Source organism: Lepisosteus platostomus, chromosome 11, assembly GCF_059453375.1.
Source record: "Lepisosteus platostomus isolate fLepPlt1 chromosome 11, fLepPlt1.hap1, whole genome shotgun sequence".
In the NCBI taxonomy this organism is placed as follows: Eukaryota; Metazoa; Chordata; class Actinopteri; order Semionotiformes; family Lepisosteidae; genus Lepisosteus; species Lepisosteus platostomus.
This window is the reverse complement of record NC_142621.1, coordinates 38,632,987-38,659,925: the sequence shown is the minus strand read 5'-3', so window position 1 is coordinate 38,659,925 and position 26,939 is coordinate 38,632,987. Positions and strand designations below refer to the sequence as shown.

At 36.3% G+C, this 26,939-nt stretch overlaps 2 protein-coding genes and 1 long non-coding RNA gene across 5 annotated transcripts in view; 2 read left to right on the top strand and 1 right to left on the bottom strand.

Annotated features, from left to right (window-relative positions):
• The window catches only part of LOC148652629 (uncharacterized), an 83,424-nt gene continuing 56,485 nt past the window's right edge, over positions 1-26,939 (bottom strand). Inside the window, exons 4-6 of one of the 2 annotated variants that reach the window (XR_015925385.1) lie at positions 19,702-19,760; positions 19,187-19,291; positions 1-42 (exon numbers count right to left, since the gene is read on the bottom strand). This is a non-coding gene — a long non-coding RNA (uncharacterized LOC148652629). Of the gene's footprint in view, positions 43-8,710; positions 8,842-19,186; positions 19,292-19,701; positions 19,761-26,939 lie in introns of those variants that run through there. The other variant, XR_015925384.1, reaches the window with a different exon arrangement.
• Positions 3,469-26,939, top strand: part of LOC148652632 (myosin heavy chain, fast skeletal muscle-like) — a 42,006-nt gene continuing 18,535 nt past the window's right edge. Inside the window, exons 1-3 of one of the 2 annotated variants that reach the window (XM_088599586.1) lie at positions 3,469-3,686; positions 3,775-3,918; positions 4,004-4,160. In XM_088599586.1, coding sequence (XP_088455712.1) covers positions 3,483-3,686; positions 3,775-3,918; positions 4,004-4,160 — 505 coding nt within the window. In that variant the 5' untranslated portion in view covers positions 3,469-3,482. The remainder of the gene's footprint in view (positions 3,687-3,774; positions 3,919-4,003; positions 4,161-26,939) is intronic. The other variant, XM_088599585.1, reaches the window with a different exon arrangement.
• LOC148652633 (myosin heavy chain, fast skeletal muscle-like) lies at positions 8,116-17,440 on the top strand. The gene is made up of 22 exons (XM_088599589.1): positions 8,116-8,239; positions 8,522-8,658; positions 10,029-10,284; positions 10,715-10,957; positions 11,078-11,254; positions 11,335-11,480; positions 11,573-11,663; positions 11,745-12,134; positions 12,223-12,349; positions 12,441-12,559; positions 12,747-12,943; positions 13,034-13,217; positions 13,345-13,510; positions 13,777-13,901; positions 14,460-14,768; positions 14,861-15,064; positions 15,255-15,380; positions 15,498-15,668; positions 15,750-15,854; positions 15,949-16,044; positions 16,136-16,270; positions 17,301-17,440. Exons 2-22 carry the CDS (start codon positions 8,561-8,563, stop codon positions 17,319-17,321), a joined length of 3,486 nt encoding a protein of 1,161 aa, XP_088455715.1. The 5' UTR covers positions 8,116-8,239; positions 8,522-8,560; the 3' UTR covers positions 17,322-17,440.

Sequence of the window (26,939 nt, the reverse complement as noted above, 5' to 3'; positions counted from 1 at the left end):
ACCTTCCAGAAGAAAATCACAGACAGGAAAATGAGCCAGGTCCTGTGAATTAGAAAAAAGAAGACTGAAAATGGGGAAAGATAATAATTAAGATAAAAATCATTATCACAGATGAAAAAAACATGTAAGTCCATTTAACATAGATTAACATTATTTTTTAAATTTATTTTAAAAAGATTACTTAAAATTCAGCTTAATGCAAAATGCCAGATACTTGCTGATAACAGGAAATCGTACCACTACTGCACTGCTAAACATGAAAGGACGCTTAAGCTTTGCTGAAAGAAACTTGCAGCACAGAGTGGAAAGGATGGACAAGCTCACTGACACAGTTTTAGAAAAGGAGGAAGAAAGCCTAGTCTATCATCGCAGTAGAACACTTTGCTATATTTGGCTTTGTCATTTGCTATAGCATTTTTATAAGATATCAATTAACATTTTCTTTCTGGTCTAGTCAGTGCAATTTGTGCATGTGGTCAAATATTGTGAAGACTTTGTCATGCATCCAGGATTACATCAGTGACATGCAATGTCTCCACTTGACTTTAAAGTAAATGCCACGCTCATATTGGTCACCCCTTGTCATTCCAGTTGCAAAAACAAGCTGGTGCATAATTAATCTGGCACATACTTTTAATATGATACCAGCAAATAAGCTGTTGGTACAGCAGAGCTGAACCACAGCTCTTTATATAAAAATGATTTGTTCACTAAGTGTTAACTGAAAAACATTTATGAAAGAATCAGGGCAATGTAAAGCATTAATTGTACAGTATATCTGAATTGTATATCTGAATATTTGCAATTGTAATATCTGAATTCAAAAGTAAGAGACCAAGTAGTGTTAAGGAGCAATACGTGAATAAACTTAAATAGCCCACATTCCTTTTGTTAAATATGTTTTTGAGAAATAGGATAATTAGCAGGTCTCAGCCTCAGCCAAAAAGCAAGACATCAGCCTGGCTCTTTCCCAGAAGCAAACTGCATCTCAGACATTGTCAAAATAAAATTTACAAATTTCTTTGCATTTTTTCAAATAGTGATGATTCAGTTCTAAGTCTGTTAATTATGTACTTCAATTGCTACTTTTATTTGCTAAATTGGAAATGGAAACCACCATGTCAGCTAAATTGATCCCATGCTTCATGGCTGGCAAGGTTTATGATAATGCATATCATTGACATTTATGGGCTCCCCCACAGCAGCCAAAACAGGATCCATCTCCAATGTCAGCACATCACATACTATGCATGCTGTGCACTGATCTTAAATGCTGGCTGTGGATTAAAGCTTATTTGAAAGAGGAAAGGAAACTGATATTAAACATCACATAACAAATTAAAATACTACATCTAATTCTTTTTTCAGTACAAAGAGAAATATTGTGCTCAGAATATTATCATTATTTGCATTCAATATATGCAATATTTGAATATTCTTAACCTATTGCTCCACATTATTTTCTTTTTAACTAATAATAAAACACAGTTTTATTTATTTAAAACATAAATGTTTTTAACACATGTATAGTCAATTTTCATACTATTCATGAGTCCTTTGTATGAATAAATCCATATCCATTATTAATGAGGTATTAAAATTAATTCTAGATAAAATTAACAAATCAGCTTTTCTTCTCTCTTTACTCTCCGTAATGAGATGTGACTTTTGGAATTTAAAATCTGACACCATTTTCTAATACCTTGTAAAGTCTCTCTGTAGGTATTTTGGGTTTACAAGCAGTTGTAAATTAGCTTGACAGGACTGTCTGTTCTGATGCAGTTCAAAGGATGATGATACTAACTTTGCTTATTCCTGCATTTTAGCAATATGACTATTAAGACAAATAAATTCATTAGAAGCTCACATTGGGGCTGTTACTTATTTTCTTTTCCAAATTGAAAATGTGAGATGTATTTAATATACTTAGTGTACGTTTTTATTTTCAAACAAAAACTTGTTTTAAAGCACAAATTCACTCTTGTAAAATGTACAGGCAGGACTATCCAAGTGAAAGATATTCATTATGTTAAAACAATGTAAAGCTTTGAAACTGTCATCAGATATTTCAGTCCCAAGCATTTATTTATGAACTATAGGGGACACCTACAGACAAACCTCTTTAATACATGTGATGCAGCACCATAGTTTAGTGTCCATATTTTACACTGTCCCTGGAAAGTTTTACAAGAAACGATTATCACAAAATTCAAATAAACAAGAGCTCTTCTGAGATGATGAGTAAATTTTTAATCTAAATTCAAAGTATAAGCATCTAGATGTGCTGTGAGAAAATTGAAAGAATAAAAAGTTTATTTCATGTAACCCAGCAATATTATAAATGGAATATATTATACAAGTCTCTTGAAAAATCTGATCCAAATTTACAGTACATGCTAGATAGAAATGGACAATGCATATCTGACAAGAGTACAGAATTTCATGACCAAATACAGTGAGCACGCTTGCTTGAGTGACAGAATGAGCTCAATAAAAGGAGAGTCAGTGAGGCTCTCCCATCAGTGGGAAGCCTGTCACAATCCAACTAGTGGTAAGCTACTGTGGTTGTTTTTGTATTTACACATGGAATACATTTACAGTAATAGAAACAAAGAAAGAAAAATGAAAGCAGTTCTATCCACAACTGTGAACAAAGGTTCACACACCTTTCAGATTGGTTTTATACAGTAGCTTTCGAATGACACTGTTTTCCACAATTCATTCAACCACACAAAGGGGGTTTTCGATCAAATTTATTTTCTCTTACTTCTGACAGTTTAGCATTATTAGTGCTTGTCGTCCATACAGAGATTGACATTTAAAAATGAATTAAAAGAAGGGATAATTCAAAAGTTTTCTTTTTTCCAGTGCTGCGGAGTATTAAACCTTTTCCCTGTGCTGACTAGAAAGAGAGGTAAGGAATCTGTGTTTTTGTTTTTGTTTAGCAGAAAGCTAACTTTAGCACAGACAGCAGGAAATTAAGTAGACCAACATACAAAACAATCATTTAAAAAAAATGTAATTGTAAGAGGGATGTCCAGTCCTGATCCTAGCTTGAAGTGCTAAGTGAAACTGTTGAACTGGTTAAATCAGGCCAATAATGAGCTGATTTACTGTAAGTAGTTAAGAGCTTAGCTGGAATTAAAATGTACACAATTATGATTGGACAATATTACATTGCAGCTCTGATATCTTCACACAGTTCACACTGTCCACTAAAGAGTTTGCATACAGTATTATGAAATATTTTATAGGACTTTTTTAGTAGAGCAAAAAACAAAATGTAGGCAAATACTATCTTAACGTTATCACATAGGATGCAAGAACTCTAGATAATTTTAATAATCCTAAATCCATTGTTTTCTCCATTTGAAACGGACGAAAGACTGAATTTCAAGAAAATATTGCAACTGATAATTAAGAAATGACTTGCTGCATCAACATGCTAATTGTGCTTTTTTAACACAGAATAAACTGCCACCATGAGTACCGATGCAGAGATGGCGGTATTTGGCCCAGCTGCCATATACCTCCGGAAGCCAGAGAAGGAGAGAATTGAGGCACAAAACAAACCCTTTGATGCCAAAACCGCAGTTTTTGTGTCTGAACCCAAGGAGCTGTACCTCAAAGGCATCCTCCAGAGTAAGGAAGGGGGCAAAGCTACCGTCAAAACTGAGGGTGGGCAAGTAAGTAACACCTAGCAAGAGTAATGGAAATCTCAAGGTTTTTACTTAATCTACTGTATTAATTATGAATGAACATCTGACTTTTCAGACATTAACAGTTAAGGAGGATGAAGTCTTCCCAATGAACCCTCCCAAGTTCGATAAAATTGAGGACATGGCCATGATGACTCACCTCAATGAAGCCTCTGTGCTGTATAACCTCAAAGAGCGTTATGCAGCATGGATGATTTACGTAAGTGTTTGAATAAGACTCAAAGCATTCTACATTAATTAATAATGATTTATATGTGGTTTAATGTTGACTCCCACTATTTCAGACCTACTCTGGGCTGTTCTGTGTGACTGTGAACCCCTACAAGTGGCTCCCAGTGTACAACCCTGAGGTGGTGGCAGCCTACAGAGGCAAAAAGCGCATGGAGGCTCCGCCACACATCTTCTCTGTCTCTGATAACGCCTATCAGAACATGCTCACAGGTACATAAGTACTTAAATCTTGCAGTTATTAAAATACAGTAGGTTTACTTGTTAAACAGTTTTTTCAAACTTTATAACAAATTTAAATAATACTTTTTTACAGATAGGGAAAACCAGTCTATCCTCATCACGTAAGTAATGCATTCTATCACATTTTAGAAAAATATTGCATCTTCTTATTTTCTTTTCTTTTAAATAAACCTCTATTTATCCTCAGTGGAGAATCTGGTGCTGGAAAGACTGTGAACACGAAACGTGTCATCCAGTACTTTGCCACAATCGCAGCAATTGGGGAAAAGAAGAAAGAGCAAACCTCTGGCAAAATGCAGGTTAGACAACACTGCTAATGGATCAGGAACAGCTAAAGAGATCTTAACTGTAACCCACTGAGTGATGATGCCATGTCCTTTGCAGGGAACTCTGGAGGATCAAATCATTTCAGCCAACCCTCTGCTGGAGGCTTTTGGAAATGCCAAGACAGTGAGGAATGACAACTCCTCTCGCTTTGTGAGTTAGTCTTCTATTAGTCTCACACAGTACCAGTTCATTTGTCAAATATTTTAGTTTTCTAATATGTATTATTTGCATAATCAATAGGGTAAATTCATCAGAATTCATTTTGGAACCTCAGGAAAACTGGCTTCTGCTGACATTGAGACTTGTGAGTTATTTTAATTCTCAGTAGTTCACAAACATTTAGCTTACTCCCATATCTCTTCAGAATTGTAAAATATATATTTTTACTTCTATTATTTCACAGATTTGCTGGAGAAGTCCAGAGTAACATTCCAGTTGTCAGATGAAAGGAGCTACCACATCTTTTACCAGATAATGACCAACCACAAACCAGAGCTCATAGGTGGGTGAAAACTGACTTTTCCAGTGATCACTTCAATATAACATTAGTTAGTGCACTGTATTTAGACTGTTTTTGTTTCTTTTTTCTCTTACAGAAATGCTCCTTATCACCACCAACCCCTATGACTTCCCTATGATCAGCATGGGTCAGATCAGTGTGGCCAGCATTGATGACAAGGAGGAGCTGGTTGCTACAGATGTAAGTTGCATTGATTAAGTAATAATGTGTTCACTGTTATATATGTGTTGAGAAATATATATTTTCTAACGTGGAACATGTGCAATTATTCAGACTGCTATTGATATCCTGGGGTTCACTCCAGAAGAAAAAAATGGTATCTACAAGCTGACAGGAGCTGTGATGCACCATGGCAATTTGAAGTTTAAGCAGAAACAGCGAGAGGAGCAGGCCGAGCCTGATGGCACTGAGGGTAAGCTGTGCATGCTTTTTAAATGCTGTATATCTCTCTCAATACACTGAAAAATACACACATATACTGTTAATAAAATATTTCCTTTAAAGTTTGAATAAAGTTACCAATTATCTTATTATGTAAAAAGTAATCTCACATATAAGAAATGGTAAATATTAATAAAAATATTTTTTGCATTTCTTTAACCAATTTGAAGCCGGTACTAAACCTCAGTTCTACAGCAGCCACTATTAACTACATGTCTCAGAGAATGAGCTGGGTAGTCCTTGTGCTTGTCTTTGTTGTTAATCACGGACAAAAGAAAACTTAATGAACATAGCTTTCCTTGATTACTCCTAGGACAAATGTCCTACCTAAAACAATGCATGAAGCATCTGACACCATGCATGAATTATTTTGTATTTTACTAGATTATATTATCAAATTTCATTCTGAAGTACTATTTTTGCATTTTACTGTGGATTCTTAAACACATTCTTCAACAGAACTTTCACACTTCTGTCTTCATTCTCTGACAAGGACTTGATGTGCATGGTAGATAAGGTTTTGTGGAAAACATGTGGTTGTGCTTCTACCAAAAGAACCCATTACAAATACCAGTTACCTTGTTTTTTTATTTCAGTGGCAGACAAAATTGCTTATCTCATGGGCCTGAACTCAGCAGACCTGCTCAAAGCCCTGTGCTACCCAAGAGTAAAAGTGGGGAATGAGTTTGTGACCAAGGGGCAGACTGTTCAGCAGGTATTGTATTTAGACTTTTACTTATTGAAATATTGGTGTTTTGAAATATTAATTTCAATTTGTTTTTAAATGCATATTTAGTACAATTTATTTTTCAATATTTCAATTATTTATCATATGATTTTTTTACAATTAATTCCTTTACTAGGTCAACAATGCAGTTGGTGCTCTGGCTAAGTCTGTGTATGAGAAGATGTTCTTGTGGATGGTTATCCGCATTAACCAGATGTTGGACACTAAACAGCCAAGACAGTTCTTCATTGGTGTCCTGGATATTGCAGGATTTGAGATCTTTGATGTAAGTAATATTTTCTAATGCATACTGTTTTACTTAAAAAATAGCATTTGAAATGTTGAAATCTAATATTCAGCACCATTACTGACAACAAAAGATGGAATTGCAGATCTTAACTCATTAAACATTATATAAATTTACATACTATTAACTTATCAATACTTCTTGGATACAGTACATACAGTACCATGTATGTATGACACCTGATGTTTTAAGCACTGTTGTATTTATCTGCACAGTTTAACAGCTTGGAACAGCTGTGCATCAACTTCACCAATGAGAAGCTGCAACAGTTCTTCAATCACCACATGTTTGTACTGGAACAAGAAGAGTACAAGAAAGAGGGAATTGAGTGGGAGTTCATTGACTTTGGTATGGACTTGGCTGCCTGCATTGAGCTCATTGAGAAGGTTTGTATGATTATTGATGCAATTCAAGATGATACTGAGTTTTGCCATCTATATTATCCATATTTGATCATATGGACTAAGTTTTGTTATCCATATCATCTGATATAATTTGTCTGAACAGCCAATGGGAATCTTCTCCATCCTTGAAGAGGAGTGCATGTTCCCCAAGGCCTCAGACACAACCTTCAAGAACAAGCTCTATGACCAGCATCTTGGCAAGACCAACTGCTTCCAGAAGCCCAAACCTGCCAAAGGCAAGGCTGAGGCCCACTTCTCCCTAGTGCACTACGCAGGCACAGTGGACTACAACGTCAGTGGCTGGCTGGACAAGAACAAGGACCCCCTGAATGAGTCTGTTGTGCAGCTGTACCAGAAATCCTCCGTCAAACTGCTGGCTTTACTCTATGCCAGCTTTTCCTCCACAGAAGCTGGTATGATTTTATTTTAAAATTTGTTTTTCTTAAAAACATTTACAACTTTTAAAGGGGCAGAATTGTATTTCAAGAACTTTCTATGAAATCTAATCTTTTAAACATGTACTTTCTAAAGAGTCTGGTGGAAAGAAGGGAGGCAAGAAGAAGGGTGGTTCTTTCCAGACTGTGTCTGCTCTCTTCAGGGTAAGGTATTTTTAAGCAAACATTCTTGAATGAATTTTAAAACAGCAGTTCCCTTCAATAAAAATACACATTCTTTTTAATTCAGAGGTAATGTCTTTAAACATACTGCACTTCTTATGATATCTACAATCAAACAATTTATGTGTTATTGCAAGTATCTTTCTATTACTCTACAGGAGAACTTGGGCAAGCTGATGACCAACCTACGAAGCACCCATCCTCACTTTGTGCGATGCCTGATTCCAAATGAATCTAAGACACCAGGTACTGTGAATGTGCTTTCAAATGAATACCACTAGAGTATTTAAGTAACATGTTGCTTTTCAACACGTTTTTTAAACTAAGGGTCAGTTAATATTTCATTTTTTTAGGTCTTATGGAGAACTTCCTGGTTATCCACCAGCTGAGGTGTAATGGTGTACTGGAAGGTATCAGAATTTGTAGGAAAGGATTCCCAAGTAGAATCCTGTATGGAGACTTCAAGCAAAGGTACCATAAAGTTTTAAACTCATGTCATACAGTATGTGGATATATGCATGTAAACATTCAAGCATGTTAGTAAATGTCATGTTATTTTAATTTTGTCTAACTTTCTGAAAGATACAAAGTTCTGAATGCCAGTGCCATCCCAGAGGGTCAGTTCATTGACAGCAAGAAGGCTTCGGAGAAGCTCTTGGGATAAATTGATGTCGACCACACTCAATATAAATTTGGGCACACTAAGGTAGGGTTAAAACAGCACAAATAGAAGGAAATTAGTCCATAGTACCTATTCACTTGTTCATCATGCCACAGCTAATACTACAACAAAAAAATGAGATGTACAGAGAATGAAGAAAAAAGAGATGGAAAATTACTTATTAATTTGAACATTGACAGTACATAATTGAGAAATGAGAAATATGACAAAAAATTATTCAGTTTCAGTAATTTTTGAATTTTGTAATGGTGGAATTTGTTATTTAGTCTGATCACCAATTGGATCTTTTGTTTCCCTTGTCTCCAGGTATTCTTCAAAGCTGGTCTGCTGGGTACTCTTGAGGAGATGAGAGATGAGAAACTAGCTGCCCTCATCACTTGTACTCAGGCTCTGTGCCGTGGGTACCTCATGAGAAAGGAATTTGTGAAGATGATGGAAAGGAGGTAAGATTTCAATAACAATTACCACCATAAAAACCTTAATTAACTGCTTACACTTACATAGCACTTTTCTGGACACTCCACTCAAAGCACTTTACAGGTCCCCTCCACCACCAGCAATGTGCAGCATCCACCTGGATGATGTGACGGCAGCCAGATTGCACCAGAACGCTCACCACACATCAGCTATTAGAGGGGAGGAGAACAGTGTAATGAAGCCAATTCATAGATGGGGATTATTAGGAGGTCATGATTGGTAAGGGCCAATGGGAAACTTGCCCAGGATGCTGGGATTACACCCCTACTCTTTTTGAGAAACGCCCTGGGATTTTTAATGACCACAGAGAGTCAGGACCTCGTTTTATATCTCATCCAAAGGACAGCGCCTTTTTTACAGTATATTTTCCCCATCACTATACTGGGCCATTAGGTCCCACACAGGCTGCAGGGTGAGCACCCCCTGTTGGCCCCACTAACACCCTTTCCCGCAGGAGCTTTAGGTTTTTTCTAGGAGGTCTCCCATCCAGGTCCTGACACCTGCTTAGCTTCAATGTGTTGCCAGTTGTGAGTTGCAGGGTGATATGGCTGCTGGCCATAAAATATAATTAAGAGATTATAAATATCCAAAACTATACAGAAAAATTGTAAATAGCAGGCTCATTTTTATATAAAGATTGATGGCACTACTTTAAACTTTGAACTATTTCCTAGCCTTGTCTAGTCAAATCTCAAAAGCTAAGGAAGCTTTGTGATCAGAGATCTATAAAAAAGTTGTGCTTCTGCTGAAAGTTGTGTTGATTGATGACAAATTGGTACTAAATCCTAGGAACACAATTTCCAAATCAATACACTATTGTGCTCATTGAGCAGAATATTGTAGGATGTACCAATCATTAGATGAGACGGAGGTCCGGAATAATTGGTCTATAAAGAACTCCTGTTTTTTTTAGGTTTAGAAGTATGAACACCAGTGTCTTCACCTAATTCTCCTCTGGTTTTGTACAATGTAAACTTAATAAAACTGGCGAAGTAATTTGGACTTCTTCACCTGCTGTGTGGTGGGAAGGCTGTTGCACAACAGCAGCTGCAGTACATTTCAGTAGTGGATGAAAAGTGTTCTCAAATCAAATCAAATCAAATGTTACTTTTGGCTTATAAACTTTTATCTGTAGAACAAAATGAAATTCCAGAGCAAATTCCAGACAGCAGCATCAGTAACTAAGCAATACGCAATGTTAAAAGATTATTTCAAATTTAATAATTTCAAACGAATCCAGTTCAGATTGCACTACTACAATGTCACCCACCTCCTCTGACAACTTAGATCTGAAGAACCATTGTGGATTTTATTAAATGTAATTTTATTCATACAGAGAGTCAATTTACACCATCCAGTACAACATCCGCTCATTCATGAATGTGAAACACTGGCCATGGATGAAGCTGTACTTCAAGATCAAGCCTCTTCTGAAGAGTGCAGAGGCTGAGAAGGAGATGGCCAACATGAAGGAAGAGTTTGCCAAGTGCAAGGAAGACCTGGCAAAGGCAGAAGCCAAGAGAAAGGAGCTTGAGGAGAAAATGGTTTCTCTGCTGCAGGAGAAGAATGACCTGCAGTTACAAGTGCAGTCTGTAAGCACTACCTTTCCATTCTGAAATACTAAATAATAGTACTGTATTTAGCTATTGCTGAAAAATATGTAATTTTATTTAACAAGTATATTTATAAACTTTGATTTTTACCTTCTTAATGAAATAAGGAGGAATTTACACATGAACAAGTAATAGGTTTATTCCATGCTGAAAAGAGAAGGAAGAAAACACAAAGCCTTCTTCAGGTGTGAGAAAGACAGGGCACTAAGCAAAGGTAATGTAGCATTGGAGAACAAAAGATGGGAGAGAGGAGGGGCAGCAGGCGGGAGCAGGGTACCGACAGAGTGGCCAATCAGGTAGTGTGAAGTCAGTATAGGTGAAGAGAGGTGTGAAATGAAACCTACAATGAATAGAGAGAATATACATATGTACTGAAAGTAAATATTAAGATTCAAATAAATATCAACAGGAAATGGAGGGTCTCTCAGATGCTGAAGAAAGGTGTGAGGGGCTGATCAAAAACAAAATCCAGCTTGAGGCCAAAGTGAAAGAGATATCAGAGAGACTGGAGGATGAAGAGGAAATGAATGCTGAACTGACAGCCAAGAAGAGGAAACTGGAGGATGAGTGCTCTGAGCTCAAGAAAGATATTGATGACTTAGAGCTCACCTTGGCCAAAGTGGAGAAGGAGAAACATGCCACTGAAAATAAGGTTTGCTTTCAAACTGTCTAAAATTTCTAACTACTAATAATGGTTAGATGGTATGGTATGGTAGCATAATGGTATGATAAAACATTTAACTCCTCTCTTCTGTTTTTCACCTAAAACTAGGTTAAAAACCTGACAGAAGAGATGGCCAGTCAGGATGAAAGCATTGCCAAGCTAACCAAGGAGAAGAAAGCCCTCCAAGAGGCTCATCAACAGACCCTTGATGATCTGCAAGCAGAGGAAGACAAAGTCAACACTCTGTCTAAAGCCAAGACAAAGCTTGAACAGCAAGTTGATGATGTAAGTGACACATCCTAATACAAACTGTCCATATATTCAGACAGCTTGAACTAAATTTAATAGTTTGTCAAATATTCTAGCTTGAAGGTTCACTGGAACAAGAAAAGAAACTCCGGATGGACCTGGAGAGAGCCAAGAGGAAGATGGAGGGTGATCTGAAACTCTCTCAAGAAACCGTCATGGATCTGGAAAATGACAAGCAGCAATCAGAGGAGAAGATTAAGAAGTAAGACTTTGTCAAAGTATATTAAAGATATTTTAAATTTGAAGATGCTTTTAATATACAAACGTACTGGAAATATCCTTTGTACTTCACAGGAAGGACTTTGAAATAAGCCAGTTCCTCAGCAAGATTGAGGATGAACAAGCTCTGGGTGCCCAACTGCAGAAGAAGATTAAGGAGCTCCAGGTACTAAGATAATCTGATCTGTTTGTACTGCTTAATGTCAACTTCACCCTGGACATTTTCATATTATTCCATATTCCATAGGCTCGTATTGAGGAGCTTGAAGAGGAAATTGAGGCTGAACGTGCTGCTCGGGCCAAGGTTGAGAAGCAGAGGTCTGATCTCTCCAGGGAACTTGAGGAGATCAGTGAAAGACTTGAAGAAGCTGGAGGAGCAACTTCTGCCCAGATTGAGATGAACAAGAAACGTGAAGCTGAGTTCCAGAAGCTCCGCCGTGACCTTGAAGAGGCCACTCTGCAGCATGAAGCCACCGCAGCAGCTCTCCGCAAGAAGCAGGCGGACAGTGTGGCAGAATTAGGGGAGCAGATTGACAACCTGCAGAGAGTCAAACAGAAGCTGGAGAAGGAGAAGAGCGAGTACAAAATGGAAATCGATGACCTTTCCAGCAACATGGAAGTAGTAGCCAAGGCTAAGGTAAATGTAAATTTCTACCACATATGCAAACTATATGTAAAGATTATTACTGTTTTAACTACAAGGAATGAATTTTATTTTACAACAGGCTAATCTGGAGAAGATGTGCCGTACCCTGGAGGACCAACTGAGTGAACTGAAGACAAAGAGTGATGAAAATCTACGTCAGATTAATGACATTAGCGCACAAAAAGCAAGACTTCAGACAGAAAATGGTATGCCTTATTCTGTATGTAATAATGATTCAATCTTTTTGTTTTTGCTACATGAATAATTAAAAGTTCAGTTTGTTTTGTTTTTCTAAAGGTGAGTTTGTTCGTCAGTTGGAAGAGAAAGAAGCTCTGGTTTCCCAGCTCACAAGAGGTAAACAGGCCTTCACTCAGCAAACTGAGGAGATGAAGAGGCAGCTGGAGGAAGAAATAAAAGTAAGTAGCCATATTTCAAATATAATGCAAAAATGAAAAGTCAGATGTATTTGTTCAGCTGTATTTATTACTAACTATTGTACATTAACAAGGACACAAACACAATGCAAGTTAGTGTCTGAAACGAACAAAAGTAATCGCCACATCATGAAAGCATATGATTTTAATTGTTCTACATCTTTTCAAGGCTAAGAATGCCCTGGCTCATGGTCTCCAGTCTGCCCGCCATGACTGCGACCTGCTCCGGGAGCAATTTGAGGAGGAGCAGGAGGCCAAGGCTGAGCTGCAGCGCTCAATGTCCAAGGCCAACAGTGAAGTGGCTCAGTGGAGGACAAAATACGAGACTGACGCCATCCAGCGCACTGAGGAGCTTGAGGAGGCCAAGTAACTGCATTATTTCTACTGTTAAACTGAGTGCTTTCCTGTGAGATCTAAAATAATTGAACAAATTCTAAAAATCATCACTTTCCACAGGAAAAAGCTTGCCCAGCGGCTCCAAGATGCTGAGGAACAAATTGAGGCTGTGAACTCCAAGTGTGGCTCTCTGGAAAAGACCAAGCAGAGACTTCAGGGTGAAGTGGAGGACCTCATGATTGATGTGGAGAGAGCAAATGCTCAGGCTGCTAACCTTGACAAGAAGCAGAGAAACTTTGACAAGGTGAAGAAGCAATTCATATAGAAGTGCAAAAAACAGTTCAATAAGTTTAAAATAAGACACCTCAATCCTCATGAGTAAGTGTCTGATATACTACTGTAGTTCATATTTCTGCAATTCTTTTTTTCAGGTTCTGGCAGAATGGAAGCAGAAGTTTGAGGAAGGCCAGGCTGAGCTGGAAGCTGCACAGAAAGAAGCTCGCTCTCTCAGCACTGAGGTCTTCAAGATGAAGAACTCCTATGAAGAGGCTCTGGACCATCTTGAGACCCTCAAACGGGAGAACAAGAACTTGCAGCGTAAGTACAAAAATGGAAGAACCTATTGGTATTAAACATATTTAAACATAACCTTTCAGTATATATTATTTTTAAGATATGAAACAATTAGTGTATTGTAAATGTGAATTTCAATGTATATTTTATAATTTGTGTCTTTCAGGTAAGTGACCACCTGTATTTAATCTGTTTTCTGTTACTTTTTACAACTATTTCTGACCATTCTTTTTTTTACAATTCAGTGTCGACATTTGTGTTATAGTGCTTTCCATTTGCCTTTATTACAGAGGAGATCTCAGACCTCACTGAACAGATTGGTGAGACTGGAAAGACCATTCATGAACTGGAAAAAGCAAAGAAACAGGTGGAAACAGAAAAGACTGAAATTCAAACTGCACTGGAAGAAGCTGAGGTAATACATCTAATGGATTTAATAGATTTAAGTATAAATGACATCTACAGGTGTTTCAGACGTCAATGTTTTTATATTGAAGTTTTAAAATGTGCACATCGCCTTAAAACTTGTCTTCCATTCTTTCAATAAAAAGGACTTTCCCAATGTCACAAAAAAAACAAATCAAGGTAATAGATTATTATGGCTAAAAATGAGAAACTTTTGTCAATTTATGTCAATTGATCAAAAGATGAAAAACAAAACAATTTTGAGCATAAAGCCAGAATTACTTTACAATCTACCATTTTTATTTACAGGGGTTTGGATTGTGTACACAAAAATGCATGTATTTTCATAAATTATATTTTGAAAAAAACTTCTTCATAAAAACTGTTTAACATTAATTACCCATAATGAAGCAGACCAAGTATACACATGTTTTACTGAACAGGCTTGTAACCAGAAACTTCTCAATTCTTTGTGTTTAGAGACATAGACTATTTGTGTTTTAAAACTGAATTGCCTTCCAAGATGTCTACATACAAATTCAAAAATTGTTAATTCTTTAAATAACAGGCATCACTGGAGCATGAGGAGTCAAAGATCCTTCGTGTCCAACTGGAATTGAACCAAATCAAGTCTGAAGTGGACAGAAAGATTGCTGAGAAGGATGAGGAAATTGAGCAAATGAAGAGAAACAACCAGAGGATTGTGGACACCATGCAGAGTTCTCTTGATGCAGAGATTAGGAGCAGAAATGATGCCCTAAGAATTAAGAAGAAAATGGAAGGAGATCTCAACGAGATGGAAATTCAGCTGAGCCATTCCAATCGCCAGGCTGCTGAAGCCCAGAAACAACTAAGGAATGTCCAAGGACAACTCAAGGTACTGAAGATTTAACCCTAAACCATAAACATTCATGCTCTTTTATTTTTAAGGATCATTTGATGGTTATGCTGGCGTTTTGCTTTTATCAGGATGCCCAGCTGCACCTGGATGATGCCCTTAGAGGACAGGAGGACATGAAGGAACAGGTTGCCATGGTGGAGCGCAGGAACAACCTGATGCAGGCTGAGATTGAGGAACTGAGGGTTGCCCTGGAACAGACTGAGAGAGGCCGCAAAGTGGCTGAGCAGGAACTGATTGATGCCAGTGAGCGTGTCCAACTCCTGCACTCCCAGGTGACAAAATTAAAAGTTCTTTATCAAACGTTAATCTTTAATTTCATAATAATGACTATTTTTTATAACAATTATTTTTAATTATTTAAATAAAGCTCTTAAACCAATACACAAAATAATATTTTAACTGACAGTGAAGGTGGTATTTGGACTATATTGACGCTTACTAGAAATAATCTAATTGTCTCAGAATACCAGCTTGATCAACACCAAGAAGAAGCTTGAGAGTGACATTGCTCAGCTCCAAGGTGAAGTTGATGATACCATCCAGGAAGCAAGAAATGCAGAAGAAAAGGCCAAGAAAGCTATCACCGATGTGAGTTATACAAAGTATTGCTATTTCCAGCTGAATTTTAATATTTTTTTCTTGCTTACAAAACTGGATAACCATAAGAGATTACATACTTAAAAGTACACTTCTGGTACATTTCAGGCTGCTATGATGGCAGAGGAGCTGAAGAAGGAGCAGGACACCAGCGCTCACCTGGAGAGAATGAAGAAGAACCTGGAGGTCACAGTGAAGGACCTGCAGCACCGTCTGGATGAAGCTGAGCAGCTGGCAATGAAGGGTGGAAAGAAACAGCTCCAGAAGCTGGAGGCCAGGGTAATCTGGGTGGGATGAACAGGGTCCATTTTATACAAACACAGAGAAAAGACTTGTTTTCACATTTGATTGGATTTGTAGGTGCGTGAGCTGGAAAATGAACTTGAAGCTGAACAAAGACGTGGAGCTGAGGCCATTAAAGGCGTCCGAAAATATGAGAGAAGAGTCAAGGAGCTCACCTACCAGGTAACATACTGATATACTGGATCTTCTTTAACATAAAGGTACATATCAGTACAGTAAGTCACTTTTGAAAATTATGATGTTTTCTTCTCTACAGTCTGAAGAGGACAAGAAGAATGTGAACCGACTCCAGGATCTGGTCGACAAGCTGCAATTGAAAGTGAAGGCTTATAAGAGACAGGCTGAGGAAGCTGTAAGCCATGGTTTTTACAATCTTTGATTACTTACTTTCCTACATCACTGATTACAACATTATATTTCAAATACATCTTTTTCAATTTCAGGAGGAACAGGCCAACTCCCATCTCTCCAAGTTCAGGAAGGTGCAGCATGAGCTGGAAGAAGCTGAGGAACGTGCTGATATTGCTGAGGGCCAGGTTAACAAGCTGAGAGCCAGGAGCCGTGACATGGGCTCCAAGGTAAATTGAAATTCTTGGTGTATCTGAAAGATCTGTTATTAAGAGTTGATTTAGGGTATGTCTGAATTTCATAGAACTTCAGAACAAGTTTTACATTAAAAGGTATTTATTGCTCGAGAGCCTGAATGCTTAAAAAGAAAACAAAGGATGTTTGTATCTTCTGAAGTCTTGATAGAGGGATGAATGACTTCAAAATCATATATATTATTTTGAAGTATACAGTTTAGATGTACTTTCCAGTATTTAGTGTGCATTTTGTGAAAATTCTAGAATGAGTGTAAAAAAGTGTGACCTCTATAAAAAGGGTGTGTTTTCTATAGAATTGTGAAAAATCAGCAGCTCAGCACACATTATACTGTATGGCCTCATTGACATTTGTTTCCCTCCCACACGTAGAGTTGTTTCCTATACTGAAGACACTGTTCTTCTTTTAACAACTGTGAAACACAAACCCTAAAATACTATCATCAGTTTTCATCCCTAATTCATTTTTTCCTCTAAAACCATCCACTCTTGTAGCAGCAAAGAAGAGCTTAAAGGTGTTTACTTTTTCATACTGAAAGCCAATTGGCCAAATAACAAAAAGTCAACACTTTTTTCGTCCTAACTGATAACTGATAAAACGATCAAATAAAGTCCACAGCCACCCAAGCATCTACAGGGTTTGGAGTTGGAGCCATAAATAACTTAAAAAAAACTGATCTTGGCAATGTTTAGCCATGCTCAACTCCTTTTCCACACACAATTGGTAGAGATTGCACCAATTGAAGACTTTAGACCTGTTCATATGGTGTGCAGTCTGAGCAGTGGTCTTTGTTAGTCAAAACACCATGATTTCTTTCAACCAATGACAACTGATCACACTGTTCTAAAGTTTGTCAAATGTGTTTTTAAGAAAACCATACATCCAATTGAGCTTCCATACCTTTTTTTGGAACTGTTTGTCATTAAAATGTATCTGATTTTCTAGCTCAGTGAAACATTTATTGTTAAACAAGTATTAACATTTAATTCTGTTTACTTTCAACAGGGTAAAGAAGCAGCTGAATGAAGATGAAAGAGCTCTTCTGATTCAGAAATTCATAAAATATGAATTTATATGTGTAGTACTGTATCTACTGTGTTAAACACATCTTTGAAATAAAATAGCTCAGCTGTATCTCTACCAAACCTTACGACTGTTGTGTTATTAACTTAAAAGAGAATTTCCACTATGTCTACTATGATGAATGTCACTGACTCAATGCTTTTAGTGTTCAGTTCTGACAATTAAGTCAAATCATAAGTGATATGGAAGTTGAATGTGAAGCAGACTTCACACAGTGATTGTTACAAGACTGAGATTCTGATTTTAACTGACTGCTTTCATAGAATAGGAAAGAGGTCTTTCTCAGTACCAACTGTTATGAAATAAAGCCTTGCAGTCTAGTGTTCCTGGTCCTTCTCAATCAGTTCACTGTGCTTTATTCAGTCTTTGCATATAAACATTAGTAATCTTGGTTCTAAATAGTTACAATAGTTGTTTGTAATGCCACTTGTCTATACCATAAATTCTAAACTGTTTCAGCAATGAATCCCCTATCTGATGGTGTGTCCAAGTACTCTTTTAGGGTTTTGTGTGCTAACAGAAATAGCAAACCTGAAGATGGAAAGAGGGGGGAAGAGAGAGAATATTCCTGTAAGGAATTCCCAATGAAGAGATACTGTATGTGGATCCTGTGCAGACGCAGGTGTAGGTAGGTGTCGAGGCAGGGAAACAATCCAGAACATCAGGCGAGACCGTGGTCAAAACGGAGGAAGGTGGTTCAAAAAAGAGAGTACAAAGAGAGGCAAACAACCCGAATCGAAAGGCAAGGTCCAAGATCGAGAGGCAAAAGGGGAGTCCAGTATCCAGAAAAAAAAATGCGAAGTACCGCATAAACGCATAAACGCATAAACGCATAAACGCATAAACGCATAAACGCATAAACGCATAAACGCATAAACGCATAAACGCATAAACGCCAGATAAAGCTCTCAAAGAGTAGACTCAATTCCTAGCAACAAGAAGCGGGTTTGAATGGCTTAAGTACTGCTGCCTGCCGCACGGAAGGGCGTCTGGTGCCGAGTTAACACGTGCGGCGGCGCTTGTAATTACCGCCCCGCTGCTGGCTCTGGTTAGCTCTCTAGTGGGCTGGTCTGGGCAGGTTAGCGGTCGTGACAATTCCTTGATGTACTGCTGCAGCGACACAGTCTTTTTCCAGAACTCTTTTTTCAGCCCACTCTGAGCCCACCTCACACCTACTCCCATCATCCAATCTGTATGGTTACTAGTAATAAAACGCACTCATGAAAATACAATTCAAATAAACTAAAGTGAACTAAAAATCCATAACTAAAATAATAATAATGCACAATATACTGTACAGTAAATTGTAATCTGATGCATACCAAGAAACAAAATTTGATTCCAAAATTTTTGTAACACTAGAGTCTCACGAGGTTGGTACAGTATTATTCTAATTATCAGTGCAAAAAATGCAGTATACACCTGATGTCTTTTATCAATGCCTATCTACAGTAAATACTATGGAAGGGTAAAGATTTGCTCAATCAGAGGAATTAAGCCCAACTCAGCACACTGACCAAGCAAATGGGGATAGCTTGGAACCCTTATACTATATTACTAGTGGAATAGTCTATCAAATAATCCACCACCATTTTCATTTTAATTCCCCCCCAAATTCAGCCTTAACTTGCTGAAACAAGCGGAATGTGAAAGATGCCCAACTCAGGAAGACCTGTAAGTGCTGAAAAAAAGCAATGAATTCTTACAACTGTGCCTGTAAGACAATGACACCTTTAAATACTCAAGTCCCACATTCCAGAAAATTACAATTATATTATTAGTGAAACATTTACACCGGGTGAACTTACAAAGTCTATCCTGGTCCTAGAAGAGTCCTAGGAGCCCCCTGCTGGCAGATTCAGTAACAGTGTGCACTTGAGTCCACTTCCACAGGAGTGATCCACCACTTAGACCTTTATATCAAACAAATAAGGGACAAATTCATACTCTGTGGACAAATTCATTGTACTTTTAGATTGGCATGAAAAAAACAAAACACATGTAACCAAAACATTTTGCCACTTACAAACATAACTTAGCTATGAACAGGGATAAACCAGATAAGGATATGACATCAAACAGAAGGACCAAATAAGTGACTAAGTTAATCCTGTCAATATGTGATTATCAAATAAATTTGCACTTTGCAGTTCATTTGAAATGAACCAAGTTAGGCTTTGTTTAACCAAATCATTTCACTGCAAATTAATTAAATGGTACTCTCCCATTTTAACTGTGAATAATATTGTGCATCTTTTTAGCACCATTTTACATCTTTGGCCATACAGTAAAATTCCACGTTGAAGTGTTTTTAAATCCTTACCTAACAAGATGTAAATGCACCAGAAAATGCCAAGAGAGTGGTACCAGACGTCGTATCACCTGGAAAAAAAAAGACGAGTTAATACACTTGTAGGGCTCCAAAGAATGTCCTATAACAGTGAAATACAGTAAAATAATCCATTTCATTTACTGCTTTCCTGCTTTTACAATAAAGTGTGTTGCTTAATATGAAGAAGATAGTATTAAGAATTCTTATGAAACATTTCAGTGCTAATGCAAAAAAAAAAAATGAAGTACAGACTCTCAGAAAGGTTGGTAAGAGTCCCTGTTACAGCTTTTATAGAGGACTATGGACACATCCTTGGTCATCCTGGCAGGATTATCTACTATTTTTGGAATCTTTGATTGCAATAGTAGATATTCCACAGTATCAAGTAACATTTACTTTCTAACATAGCAAATGATTTACACACATTGGGAAATTATATTGTCAGATGTCCAGAATCAGATACATTAACACATGTGAATGGCATACTTATTTTTTGCTTCCCATAAGAAGTTCCAAGTTCCAAACCATAAAAAACACTTCAGTAAAAGGTATCTACAGTACGACATGCACTTGATCCTGGCAAACTGTTGATGCTGCATAGTTGAACCATAGCCCTCGATATAAAAATGATTTGTTGACTATGTGTTAACTGAAACACATTACACAGCTATGAAAGGTATGGTAGCAAAGTAATTTTACTCCAAATCCAAAGGCAATACTCAGAATCCAAATGCTAGGGCTTAAAGAAATACTGTTCCAATTATTTTTAAGAGGAAACACTTACTTTAAACTGGAATATTCCATTTTCCTACATTAAAATTGATGAACTGTAAAAATAAAGTCCAAAAGGCAGCTCATATTTGTTTGAAGACTTCATAATTGTACATGAAGTCTTGCTATTAGGCTTTAACAATTAACAACTATAAACAGTAAATGTTAAGGTATTGTTACTTTTAAGTGGATCGTTAATCATTTAAACCTTGTTTTCAGCACACAGCTTTCTTTTTCACTTTTGTACACTGAGGTTCAAAACTCTATTTTCAGCTGCAACTAAAATAAAAAAAAACATATTTTTCCTTTGGAATGAACTTTTTTAAACCTGCGATTTCAAAACTCTCAGTCTTGTCAAATTCATCCTATATACATCTTTGTTACTGATGAATTGCTTTTGGACACACACAGAACCACATTCCACAGTGAAGAAGTTAATATTGCTCAATCAAAAATGGGCAAGACTGCAAAACGGTTTCCTAGAAGCAGACTGCATTATTATTAACATCAGTAAGTTACTAAGTTACATTAAGTTACTATTTAATAGCCTTCAGAAAGTGTCTTGCAGTCTGATAAATGGTTTGAAAGAAAATTTTAGAGATTATATTTTAGCGTGTTTTGGACAAAAATGAAATTATTTGAAATTATTATTTTGAGGAAGACATAACATTATGTTTCTGAAATGAGTATAAACTCTGTGTAACCATCAAAATATCCTCTTAAGCCAAAAATGAAAAGAAACTAAATTCTACATATGTACTGTAGTAATGGTAGATGGTGTTGGCAGTGTTCTAAGCTAAGATATTGGTTCCCAGTTACTGGCTCTCAAGTGCACTGTCTCTTCGCCAAAAGGCCTGTACCACCTGGCAAGGTGACAACACATTCCTTTCTATTAGTGCACGCAGGATTCCAGCAGCTGGTGATCTCACACCAATACTCAGTCTCCAATTCTCCTATGATCTGCTACTGTACATACAGTATATAGGATGTGTCCACACAGGTCTATGCATTATAATACATGTACTGCACACCCAGAAAAAATTAGACAACACCCTTAATACTTTATATATAATATAATTAAGGATCGGGGATCATTTATTTCATTACATAGACTTCCAATGGTGACTCCTGCTGAAACACATCACACTACTGATTCTCCTAGATGTTCAGAAATATACAGGACAATTCAGTCAACAACAGTTATTAAATATGAGATTTTGGTAGTGTAGAACAGCATCTGACATTACTGAAGCCAGAACTTCCAAGAAGTGCTCGATGGGTTGTATATCTTCAGTATCCGTTAACAGATATCAAACCCAAAAGCATCTGAATCCGAAAGCAGGCGTTTCAAATCCTGGTCCCAGAGGACCACACCCACCTGCTGGTTTTTATTCCAGATGAGTTTAATTGCTTAATTGAAAACTCAGGTTTTCAATATTCTAAACTAACAATTTAAAATATTCACAGGTTTATTTCCGATCAAATTTTAACTTTGCTGTTGAAAAGCAATACTTAAAAACTATTAACAAGTCAAATAAGGGTTCAATGGGGTATCTGAGTGCTCAGCTGGATCAAGAAACAGCAGTTGTATGGGTTACTAGGAAAAAGGATCCTCTATCCTAAAGCACTGATTATCACAGAATGATCTTATAACATCAGAAAATACACTGACCATGAGTCATCATAAAGAATATCCTGGATAGTTCATCAGCACATCACAGGCTTCCAGGATTCAATACTCAGTAAAACAAGCAGGATCTGATCCAGGGTCATTACACCTTGATTGTGATTGGCATTGCTCACGTGACAGTGCACAATTGGCTGAGTGCCACTGAGGATAAAGTACAGTACAATTAGCTGTTATGGATTCTCTTAGTTTAAGCAATACAGTGTTTCCTGCAACGTCCAGGCCACTTACACGTGCAATGCAATCAGTGAGGGATGCAGCTCACCTCCAATTAATGCTGAACCTCAATGACAGGGCTGTGTTGCTTGTGAAGAGTAAACAGAGGAGTGCCTCAAGGTTGGGCAGATTGGAGAAGCCTGCCTTCACTTCCTAATTCTCCCTGAGACAAGAAGTGACAAACATGCATTTGGCTATCCCTAAAATTGAATATAAAAATAATTCTAAATTTAAAAAGATACATTTAGAATGCCACATTTTTATGAACCAAAACATCTAGACAAATCATTTTACTTAATGTATTTAGAGATCATCATTAGTTAATCACACAGCAGCTACAGAATTCCCTATATTTACAGACACCAGTGAGATGATGAATTGTCTATTACTGTCCTTTTGCATTATACTGCTGCAAAATTCACTGGAACTAAATCTGTGTTTTATTTTGTTTATATGTGTTTTAATATCAAATGACTTTTTAACTTTAATGCACCAGTAATCTATATCAGAAATTTAGACTTAGCAGCTGACACATCTTAATTACACCAGGAACAATGGAATATTTATGAGTCACAATGAAGTTTCTAAACACTGTGTGATAAAGAATCAGTACACTGAACATTAAACCCAACAGGTGTAAACTTAGAAAACTGAAAATCTACAGAATCGAGAATAGAAGTCCATAATGTATTTTTATGAAGAAAAGACTGGATTCAACTCTGTTGAGTAGGAAGCATTATAATTTTAAAAAGGATTCTTCTGTACCTGAGACACACTATTCCCACTATCTTCTATATCCAAAAAGTGTTATGATATTCTTTGATTACCCAGTTAATCAGATATAAAAAAAACACTAAGAGCCTTGCAATAATTTCAAAAAGGTACTCAGATCACCAGAATGTTTTATACTTTTCTATCATGTAATGCACACTCTCAGATAATACTGTATATTTCAATAGTCCCATGCTGAAAATATATGTATTACAGTATTTGTTTTTGCTATATACTTCAGTGACAAATAAGTTACTTTATGCTGCATTGATTTATCATTTTATTTAGAATAAATTATAAACCACAGGCATCATCTGATTCTTTTGGGAAGAAAGATTTATGGCAATATGAGTGACATTAAGTACTTCCATTGCAACACCTAAAAGAGAATCCATCTCCATTTTCAGTCTGTCATATGCTTAACCTACAGTTTAAGAAGGGTTTTCTTTGAGACAATCTGTCTGTAACACAGTAAAATGAATGCCACAAAATTATAAGGAAAAAAAATATAATTTTAAGGACAAACTTTCTAAGATGTATAAGAAGAAGAGTCTGATACTCTTAATGTGTTTATTTGTGTGACCTTGATAAGAAAACGTTGAAATTTCTATAAATTATAACACCTTTTTAGTGCTTTGTAAGATTTTAATCAGTAATGAATCTTGTACAGTACGTGGTGTTTATTCATTTCTGTTAACCAAATAAATTAATATATTTCTTATGTACTATACTTTCAGATTGAATGACATAGTTTTTAAAAATAAATTCATTTGTTTGCCAGAAAGATACTATATAAGTGTAAGGATTTATTATTTTTAACAAAAAAGGTGCTGATTGAAAGCTAATCTTCGTTTGTTAGCTTTGTGCCCTGATCCCCTGCACAGCTGAGGGGCTGTAACAAACAAGTCAGCATTAGGAATTGAAAGCATTAGGATGTGAAATGCAAAGGTTAAAGAACTGAGCGGGAGGATATTCTGTATTCTTTGTACATTTTACTGTAAAATGACTTATATAGTAACTCTTTTTAATGTATTTCAAAATACTGTTGTGTTGTTTGAGGAGATTGGCAAAACATTTTGGACAATTAATAAATGCACCTTTACAGTACTACAGCAAAATTACATTAAATAGTTATCAAATTGTAAAGGGCTTACCTTTTATGATTAACATGAAGGAAAACGCAATGGCTAAATTCCCTTAATCTGTAACAAAAGACAAGAATAGCTCATAAACTGTTGGTATCTGAGTATTCTTATTAAACTGAAAAACTGCATGAAATCATTTAGTAATGAAGACTGTTGTTTGAATACAACATACTACAGTATTAAATTTCAAATCGGACATCTAAGGGCTGTTGAAAACAACCTGTTGCATCAACAGACAGGGTTGGACAAACTCCCTATCACAGCTTTTATATGGGCACAATAGACACATACTGTAATTGGTCATCATGGCACAATTTTCTATTTTTGGAAACTTCACTTGCACATGGCAAATTTAATTTGCACACATTACCAAATAAATTATACTGTCATCTACAGTATATGAATCAGATCCATCAACCCATGTGACTTTCACTATGAATGACATATGTATTTTTGAAACCCCTGATAAGTTCCAAGTACTAGCTCATGAAAAACGTCTTCTGTAAAATGTATCTACCAGATGGATTTGATTCTGGCAAACAAACTGTTGGCAAACAAACTGTTGATGCAGCAGAGCTGAACCAGAGCCCATGATATAAAAATGATCTCTTGAATATGTGTTAACCGACACACATTTTAGAAAGTATGAAAGATATGGTTACTTCTTGTTTTACTCATATCTGAGATGACATGGATGCCCTTAAAGAAATATTGTACCACTTAGGCTCAACAGAGAGCCCGTAAAATGAAAACTGTTGCAATACATCATTAAATATGCCAAAATATTTGAAAATGAAAATGAAATCCATTAGTGCTTTAAATTAGAATATATTGAAAAACTTTCTCTGTCCAATTGTTCATGAAGTTCTATCAAAACAACTTTAAACATTAAATATAAAACAACACTCTAGCTTTTTTGAAGAAATTATATACAAATGTTTTCCTGTGATTTTTCTCAGCTTTATTACGCACAGTCCACAAAAAGTGGAAAATATCTGTATACTGAATTGCTGTTCACATTCACAGATGCAAAATATTTTAAGCAATGAAGAAGTTAATTTTGTTCAGTCTAAGATGGGAAAGTCTACAAAACAGATTTACTGTACTTTCCCAGAGCTAGACTGTATCATCTTCACCATCCTTAAGTTACAGATGATTTATATCCTTAAAAAAGGATCTGATAGAAAGTTTAAAATAAGATGCAAGAATTTAAATGGCATGCTGATATTGCCTTGAACCAAAAGAACACTACAAAATTAAAATTGTCAGAAGTGTTATAACACCACATCCAGGAAGCTGTTTGTCAAATTACATTTTATTTCTCACTGACAAATTGATTAAAGCATGTATAAGAATATCTAAATATAAAGCATTGAGGATTAAATGGATTATTTTTTCAAAATTGTTGGAATAGAACCAATTAGAACCAATTAAAAGGCTCTCATTTTGAAATTGATCAATTCAATTATAGTAAGATAGATATTTCTATCTTCTCAGTCCTATAAAATATCCTTGGGTAATGTAAAAAATATGACACACATTGCAAAACATCAAGTGTACTCGTAAGAAAGACTCTACAAAAAGGAAATGAGAAAAATGATATCTTTACAGTTTCATCTCTAATTACTTATTAGACGTGATTTGGTGCAAGAAAGATGTAATGGAGACCTGCACATGAGATAAGTAGTACGGCGATTCTGACTTTTTGGAATAAGAAATTGACAGTGTTGCTCTTTAACACTCTAAATTAAAAATAAGTCTTACAACATGCATTACAACATGCAGCTTATTTCATTCTCAAAGAATAATAAATCATTGTCTACCTGTTTGTACAAGAAACATACCTACAGTAACTGCAGGTGAAAAATGGTGACACATTAATTTTTGCCCACTTTTGTGGTATTACTAAATGGCTTTTCTTAGCAATAGGTACAGTACCACATAAAATTAAAACAGAATATACATTACAACTGCTTTGTTTTTAGTGCAGGCTAAAGAAAGAATTCTGTAGCACCTCCAGATGCCCCTTACTGGCTATGTAGTTTGAACTCACATGAAGGGGCAGAGGAACCGGGACTGTATGTATCGGTTTGTTATCATCAAAGAACTGATTTGATGAACTGATTAAAACCAGTTCAACCAGTAATGGCATTAGTTTGAGCACAATTACAGCTCTATGGTCTATAGACGTCATTGTTTGGAACCTGGGCCATGTCACTAGCATTGCAACCACAGTACAGTGGGGAATATTCCAGGGTACATTTAGCTTTCCTGTAAACAGTGTCTGCCTTGACTTGAAAATAAAGTGAACAAAACTAACTCACCTATGAGACATTGTGGAGCTCACAATGTGTCACAACGTGATGATTCTGACAGTTACATGCATTGGAGCAAAAGAGAGCTGCCTGATTATGTACTGGAAAATGATGACATTAAACTTTATTAGATATAGTACCTTTAATAACATATTATTTGTAGGTACTTTGCACTAAAACAATCAAAACACTACATAAATACAATAAAATGAATTTAAAGAAATTCTTCAAAGAGATTAAAGCATATTAGGTCTGAACATATAAATTCTGGCACATTTAATATTATTGTTAATAATCTTTATTGTATACCACACTTTTAATAAC